At 43.7% G+C, this 7,628-nt stretch overlaps 1 protein-coding gene across 2 annotated transcripts; it reads left to right on the top strand.

The window, feature by feature from the left end:
- The first annotated feature begins 3,270 nt into the window (after positions 1-3,270).
- LOC114888802 (semaphorin-5B-like) lies at positions 3,271-6,171 on the top strand. 2 transcript variants are annotated; one of them, XM_029211460.1, is made up of 4 exons: positions 3,271-3,700; positions 3,874-4,044; positions 4,680-4,850; positions 5,019-6,171. In XM_029211460.1, exons 1-4 carry the CDS (start codon positions 3,638-3,640, stop codon positions 5,142-5,144), a joined length of 531 nt encoding a protein of 176 aa, XP_029067293.1. In that variant the 5' UTR covers positions 3,271-3,637; the 3' UTR covers positions 5,145-6,171. The 2 variants fall into 2 exon arrangements, with proteins under 2 accessions (XP_029067293.1, XP_029067205.1); XM_029211372.1 differs by having other exon boundaries at positions 3,874-4,060.
- The last annotated feature ends 1,457 nt before the right edge of the window (positions 6,172-7,628 follow it).

The raw sequence follows: 7,628 nt of genomic DNA, 5'->3' as shown, positions 1-7,628 counted from the left end.
AGGTAATTATCGATATGTATGTTCCTATTCCCATTTTCTTAATGGTTTTGGGTTTGTTATTGTAGGTCTTTTCCTTCTCTTGTGTTTCTTGCCTAGAGAAGTTCCTTTAGCCTTTGTTGTAAAGCTGGTTTCACGGTGCTGAACTCTCTCAGCTTTTGCTTGTCTGTAAAGGTTTTAATTTCTCCATTAAATCTGAATGAGATCCTTGCTGGGTACAGTAATCTTGGTTGACGGTTTTTCTCCTTCATCACTTTAAATATGTTCTGCCAGTCCCTTCTGGCTTGCAGAGTTTCTGCTGAAAGATCAGCGGTTAACCTTATGGGGATTCCCTTGTGTGTTATTTGTTGTTTTTCCCTTGCTGCTTTTCATATGTTTTCTTTGTATTCAATTTTTGACAGTTTGATTAATATGTGTCTTGGCATATTTCTCCTTGGATTTATCCTGTATGGGACTCTCTGTGCTTCCTGGACTTGATTAACTATTTCCTTTCCCATATTAGGGGAGTTTTCCACTATAACCTCTTCAAATATTTTCTCAGTCCCTTTCTTTTTCTCTTCTTCTTCTGGAACCCCTATAATTCGAATGTTGGTGCGTTTAATGTTGTCCCAGAGGTCTCTGAGACTGTCCTCAGTTCTTTTCATTCTTTTTTCTTTATTCCGCTCTGCAGTAGTTATTTCCACTATTTTATTCTGTAGGTCACTTATCCATTCTTCTACCTCAGTTATTCTGCTATTGATCCCATCTAGAGTATTTTTAATTACATTTATTGTGTTGTTCATCGTTGCTTGTGTCATCTTTAGTTCCTCTAGGTCCCTGTTAAATGTTTCTTGCATTTTGTCTATTCTATTGCCAAGATTTTGGATCATCTATACTATCATTATTCTGAATTCTTTTTCAGGTAGACTGCCTATTTCCTCTTCATTTGTTTGGTCTGGTGGGTTTTTATCTTGATCCTTCATCTGCTGTGTGTTTTTCTGTCTTCTCATTTTGCTTATCTTACTGTGTTTGGGGTCTCCTTTTTGCATGCTGCAGGTTCATAGTTCCCGTTGTTTTTGGTGTCTGTCCCCAGTGGCTAAGGTTGGTTCAGTGGGTTGTGTAGGCTTCCTGGTGGAGGGGACTAGTGCCTGTGTTCTGGTGGATGAGGCTGGATCTTGTCTTTCTGGTGGGCAGGTCCACGTCTGGTGGTGTGTTTTGGGGTGTCTGTGGCCTTATTATGATTTTAGGCAGGCTCTCTGCTAATAGGTGGGGTTGTGTTCCTGTCTTGCTAGTTGTTTGGCATAGGGTGTCCAGCACTGTAGCTTGCTGGTCGTTGAGTGGAGCTGGTTGCTGGTGTTGAGATGGAGATCTCTAGGAGATTTTTGCCGTTTGATATTATGTGGAGCTGGGAGGTCTCTTGTGGACCAGTGTCCTGAAGTTGGCTCTCCCACCTCAGCGGCACAACACTGACTCCTGGCTGCAGCACCAAGAGCCTTTCATCCACATGGCTCAGAATAAAAGGGAGAAAAAGTAGAAAGAAAGAATTACTAGAAGAAAGAAAGGAAGGAAGGAAGGAAGGAAGGAAGAAAGGAGTGAGGGAGGCAGGAAGGAGGGAAGGAAGGAAAAAAGAAAGAATATAAAATAAAATTAGATAAAGTAAGATAAAATAATGTTATTAAAATAAAAAATTATTAAGAAAACAAAAAAGAATGGACGGATAGAACCCTAGGACAAATGGTGGAAGCAAAGCTATACAGACAAAATCTCACACAGAAGCATACACATACACACTCACAAAAAGAGGAAAAGGGGAAAAAAATCATAAATCTTGCTCTCAAAGTCCACCTCCTCTATTTGGGATGATTCGTTTTCTATTCATGTATTCCACAGATGCAGGGTACATCAAGTTGATTGTGGAGATTTAATCTGCTGCTTCTGAGGCTGCTGGGAGAGATTTCCCTTTCTCTTCTTTGTTTGCACAGCTCCGGGGATTCAGCTTTGGATTGGGCCCCGCCTCTGTGTGTAGGTCGCCGGAGGGCGTCTGTTCTTCGCTCAGACAGGACGGGGTTAAAGGAGCAGCTGATTCAGGGGCTCTGGCTCACTCAGGCTGGGGGGAGGGAGGGGCATGAGTGCGGGGCGAGCCTGCGGCGGCAGCGGCCGGCGTGACGTTGCACCAGCCTGAGGCGCGCCGTGCATTCTCCTGGGGAAGTTGTCCCTGCATCACGGGACCCTGGCAGTGGCGGCTGCACAGGCTCCCCGGAAGGGGGGTGTGGATAGTGACCTGTGCTCGCACACAGGCTTCTTGGTGGCGGCAGCAGCAGCCTTAGCGTCTCATGCCTGTCTCTGGGGTCTGCGCTTTTAGCCGTGGCTCGCGCCCGTCTCTGGAGCTCCTTTAAGCAGCGCTCTTAATCCCCTCTCCTCGCGCACCAGGAAACAAAGAGGGAAGAAAAAGTCTCTTGCCTCTTCAGCAGGTCCAGACTTTTTCCCTGACTCCCTCCCGGCTATCTGTGGTGCACTATCCCCTTCAGGCTGTGTTCACGCTGCCAACCCCAGTCCTCTCCCGGCGCTCCCGACCGAAGCCCGAGCTTCAACTTCCAGCCCCGCCTGCCCCGGCGGGTGAGCAGACAAGCCTCTCGGGCTGGTGAGTGCTGGTCGGCACGGATCCTCTGTGTGGGAATCTCTCTGCTTTGCCCTCCGCACCCCTGTTGCTGCACTTTCCTCCGCGGCTCCGAAGCTTCCCGCCTCCGCCATCCGTAGTCTCTGCCCACGAAGGGGCTTCCTAGTGTGTGGAAACCTTTCCTCCTTCACGGCTCCCTCCCACTGGTGCAGATCCCGTCCCTATCCTTTTGTCTCTGTTTTTTCTTTTTTCTTTTGCCCTACCCAGGTACGTGGGGAGTTTCTTGCCTTTTGGGAGGTCTGAGGTCTTCTGCCAACATTCAGTTGGTGTCTGTAGGAGTTCTTCCACGTGTAGATGTATTTCTGGTGTATCTGTGGGGAGGAAAGTGATCTCCGCGTCTTACTCTTCCACCATCTTCCCCTTGTCTTGCCTTAATTTTAATAAAATAGCCCCTTTGGGCTTCCCTGGTGGTGCAGTGTTTGAGAGTCCGCCTGCCGATGCAGGAGACACGGGTTCGTGCCCCGGCGCGGGAAGATCCCACATGCCGCAGAGCGGCTGGGCCCGTGAGCCATGGCCGCTGAGCCTGCACGTCCGGAGCCTGTGCTCCGCAACGGGAGAGGCCACAACAGTGAGAGGCCCGCGTACCGCAAAAAAAAAAAAAAAAAAAAAGAATAAAATAGCCCTTTTGAATAATTTAAAGCATTTATTTTGGCTCTAGGTAGCCTTCTGAATTTCCTGATAGACACTAATTCTCATGAAAATCTAACCAGATGGGAAAGGAAGAACATCATTTGTTACTTTTCCTTTGGTTCAATTTCAATTATTTTAGATTCTGGGCTAATTTAACTCATTACTGAGTTATTTATTTGTATAATTTTGTTTTTTTAACAAACATGGTTCTGTGACTTGAAACTCTGTCTCTTGGGATGTTTGCAGTTCATGGAGCATGGAGTACTTGGCAGCCTTGGGGTACATGCAGCATAAGTTGTGGGAAGGGTACCCAAACAAGAATAAGACTGTGCAATAACCCACCACCATCGTTTGATGGATCCTACTGTGATGGAGCAGAAACACAGATGCAAGTTTGCCATGAAAGACACTGTCCAGGTAAGATAAATACAATGTGCGTACCCTTAATAAAATAACACCTATCTCTGATCCAGGGAGTATTTCAATAAGAATCATGGTCAATAAGAACATCACTCAACCTATCAATGCCCAGAGGTTAACTTGGTCATTTTTAAGTAGTAACAGAGCACATATGTTTTTCTTTAACCCAGTTGATGGCAAGTGGGCCACTTGGACCAGTTGGAGTACCTGCACTGTGTCCTGTGGAGGAGGTGCCAGACAACGAACAAGGGACTGCTCTGATCCTGTTCCCCAGTATGGAGGCAACAAGTGTGAAGGGAGTGATGTGCAGAGTGATTTTTGCAATAGTGACTCTTGTCCAAGTGAGTGTTGGAAATAGTGAGTCAACATTATACTTTCTTAAGTTTCATTATGGACTCAAGTCAGTAAAGTTATAAAATAGTCTGTTACTTGATTTGTCTTCCTCTGGTTTAGGATATCAAAATGTTGCATGGTTGCTGTTTTGTCTAATACCATAGATGCCACTGATTTATATGGGCAGGGGCTATGTCCTGTTTCACGTGCTCTACAGGACCAGCTGCAGAGGGCAGGGACGAGGGCACCCTTCCACACTAACTGGTAATGATGTTGATTCTTTTATGGAGGCAGACAGGTGGCTCTCTGCCTTAATTTAGTCACCAAGCTAGAATTTTAGACCATAGCAGTATTTGAATTCACTGTATCCTGAACGTTATAGCTTGACTCCTCAGAGATCTTTTCTCATTCCTATCCTCCAGCTCCTGGAAAACTCTAACACTCAGTAAATGTAGGTTAAGTGGAATTGCACAGTCACTGGAATGTATTCTGTTTCTAGTCAAACCAACAACCAAACCACCTGCCTTTGGAATTTGCTTATTTATAGATTTGTGTGTTTCTTTTCAGTTCCTGGAGAGAGTCTTTCCATATTTTTAGGATGAATGTCATTCTTTAGCACTTCTCCAATGATTCTGTGTTGTAGCTCATGGTAACTGGAGTCCTTGGAGTGGCTGGGGAATGTGCAGCCGGACGTGTAATGGGGGGCAGATGCGGCGGTACCGCACATGTGATAACCCTCGTCCCTCCAATGGAGGAAGAGCTTGTGGGGGCCCAGACTCCCAGATCCAGAGATGCAACACTGACATATGTCCTGGTGAGCTTCCCAACTCCTGGCAGTAGAACAAGTAAAGCATTTCTTTAGTGCTCATTGTAGTAGCCCATCATTTCAGATCTTAAAATGGAAGTTGTATAGGCAGAGTTACCCTAAATGTAGGTTTTAAAACCTATTTGTTAATATCGACCATTCTATTCTTGTTCATAGTGGATGGAAGTTGGGGAAACTGGCATAGTTGGAGCTGGTGTTCTACCTCTTGTGGAGGAGGTGAAAAGACTCGAAAACGACAGTGTAACAATCCAGTACCATCCAAAAGTGGTCGCCCCTGCCTAGGAGATGCTACTCAGGTATCCAGATGCAATATACAAGCATGCCCAGGTAAGCAACTAAGTTAGACTTTGGCAGGACCACATTTACAGGCTTTCCACATATTGAAGAAAGGGGTCACTCTGAGCCCTCAAATTACAAAATAGCACCAACTCTGGGAGGAAGAAATAGGAAAAGTGCGCTTTTTTCCCGCTCGTTGGTGCAGCTCTACACCAAAGTTCATGCTGGATTTTAGTCTCTGATTGCCGTCTTCCAGGCTCCCTTGTAAAAGAAAATAGTCTGCACAGCCGTATAGTAGTCCTGGGCTTGAGGGGTAAAGGGGCATGGAAGAGTGGGAAAGCCAGGCTGAGATTCCAAGCGGAAAAATGACGGTGGGGTAGAAACTGAATATCTAATAGAAATACACAATTGGAGGCTGTTCTTTCACAGATGGAAATATGGAGAACATGAGTGTAGACAGTAAAATAGGGCAAATTCAGCTCAAGGAAAAAGATTAGGGGGAGTTCAACTACCATAATTCAAGTCAGTCATGCAATATGGCTAGATATTGTAAGTGATGCAAAAATTCAGAAGGAACAAAGTCAGAATTCTAGAACTCATGGACCTTAAAAAGAGTTTGTTGGAGGGCTTCCCTGGTGGTGCAGTGGTTGAGAGTCCGCCTGCCGATGCAGGGGACACGGTTTCGTGTCCCGGTCCGGGAAGATCCCACATGCTGCGGAGCGGCTGGGCCCGTGAGCCATGGCCGCTGGGCCTGCGCGTCTGGAGCCTGTGCTTCTCAACGGGAGAGGTCACAACACTGAGAGGCCCGCATACTGCAAAAAAAAAAAGAGTTTATTGGAGTCCCAAGAGATGGTGGATAATACTAAGGGTACTTATCTCAAAGGATAGGCTTCCTAAGTGCTATAAGAAGACTGAAAAGAATATTTTCACATTGTTGAAATATTGAGATACCATTGGACTTTCCAAAGGTTTAAGGTTGCCTTAGAAATAAAATATCCCTGAAAATCAAGAAGGCCCATTTGGCAGAGTGAGAGAAAGGAATTACATGAAAAGATTTATAGGATGTAGGCATGCTGAAAGGGCAAGTATCTATCAGTCAGATGTAACCATATCTTTTTTTTTTTTTGTATAAAAATACAATGAAGTTTTTAACTGATATTGTATCCTGAAATCTTGCTGAATTTGTCAGTTTATTTTTTAGTGGATTCCATGGAATTGTTTATATATAAGATCATGTCATCTTCAAATACAGATAATTTTACTTCTTTTTCTTCCCAATGGATATGGCTTTTATTTGTTTTCCTTGCCTAATTGCCCTGGCTGGAAGGTCTCTTATAATGATGGATAGAGGTAATGAGAACAAATATCCTTATTTTTTCCTGATTAAGGAAGACAGCATCCTTTCTTTTACCATTAAGTATGATGTTAGATGTGGGTTTTTTCATAGATGTTCTTTCACATGTGGAGGAAGTTCCTTTCAATTCATAGTTTGATGAATGATTTTATGATGAAAAGTGTTGATCTTGCCAAATGCTTTTTCTGTGTCTAATGAGGTGAGCATATGCTTTTCACTTATTAAATTCTGATATGATGTATTACATTAATTAATTTTTGGATGTTGAACCAACCTTGCATTCATGGAATAAATCCCACTTGGTCATGGTGATATTTTTTTTTATATGTTGATGGATAGCAGTTGCTATAATTTTATTGAGGGTTTTTACACCCATATTTGTAGGAGATATTGGTCTGTTGTTATCTTGTGATTTTCTTCGTTTTAGTATCAGAGTAATGCTGGCTTTATAAAAGGAGTTGGGAAGTGTCTTTTCTTTTTTAACATCTTTATTAGAGTACAACTGCTTTACAATGGAGTGTTAGTTTCTGCTTTATAACACAGTGAATCAGTTATAAATATACATATGTTCCCATATCTCTTACCTCCTGTGTCTCCCTCCCTCCCACCCTCCCTATCCCACCCCTGTAGGTGGTCACAAAGCACCAAGCTGATCTCCCTGTGCTCTGTGGCTGCTTCCCACTAGCTATCTATTTTACGTTTGGTATTGTATATATGTCCATGCCACTCTCTCACTTTGTCACAGCTTACCCTTCCCCCTCCCCATATCCTCAAGTCCATGCTGTAGTAGGTCTGTGTCTTTATTCCCATCTAACCCCTAGGTACTTCATGACCTTTTTTTTTTTTTTTTTAAGATTCCATACATATATGTGTGCATACGGTATTTGTTTTTCTCTTTCTGACTTACTTCACTCCGTATGACAGACTCTAGGTCCATCTACTGCACTACAAATAACTCAATTTCATTTCTTTTTATGGCTGAGTAATATTCCATTGTATATATATGCCACATCTTCTTTATCCATTCATCTGTTGATGGACACTTAGGTTGCTTCCATGTCCTGGTTATTGTAAATAGACCTGCAATGAACATTTTGGTACATGACTCTTTTTGAATTATGGTTTTCTCAGGGTAT

Source organism: Monodon monoceros, unplaced genomic scaffold (genome assembly GCF_005190385.1).
Source record: "Monodon monoceros isolate NGI ecotype Baffin Bay Population unplaced genomic scaffold, NGI_Narwhal_1 Contig483_ctg1, whole genome shotgun sequence".
NCBI classification, from domain to species: Eukaryota; Metazoa; Chordata; class Mammalia; order Artiodactyla; family Monodontidae; genus Monodon; species Monodon monoceros.
The sequence above is the reverse complement of the archived record's forward strand: the minus strand, read 5'-3'. Positions and strand labels throughout refer to the sequence as shown.

Coding starts and splice junctions, on each gene's coding strand:
- LOC114888802 (XM_029211372.1), top strand. CDS start 3,638: ATGGATCCTACTGTGATGGAGCAGAAACACAGATGCAAGTTTGCCATG. Junction 3,701..3,873: donor CCATGAAAGACACTGTCCAG/GTAAGATAAATA, acceptor TCTTTAACCCAG/TTGATGGCAAGTGGGCCACT. Junction 4,061..4,679: donor CCAAGTGAGTGTTGGAAATA/GTGAGTCAACAT, acceptor TCTGTGTTGTAG/CTCATGGTAACTGGAGTCCT.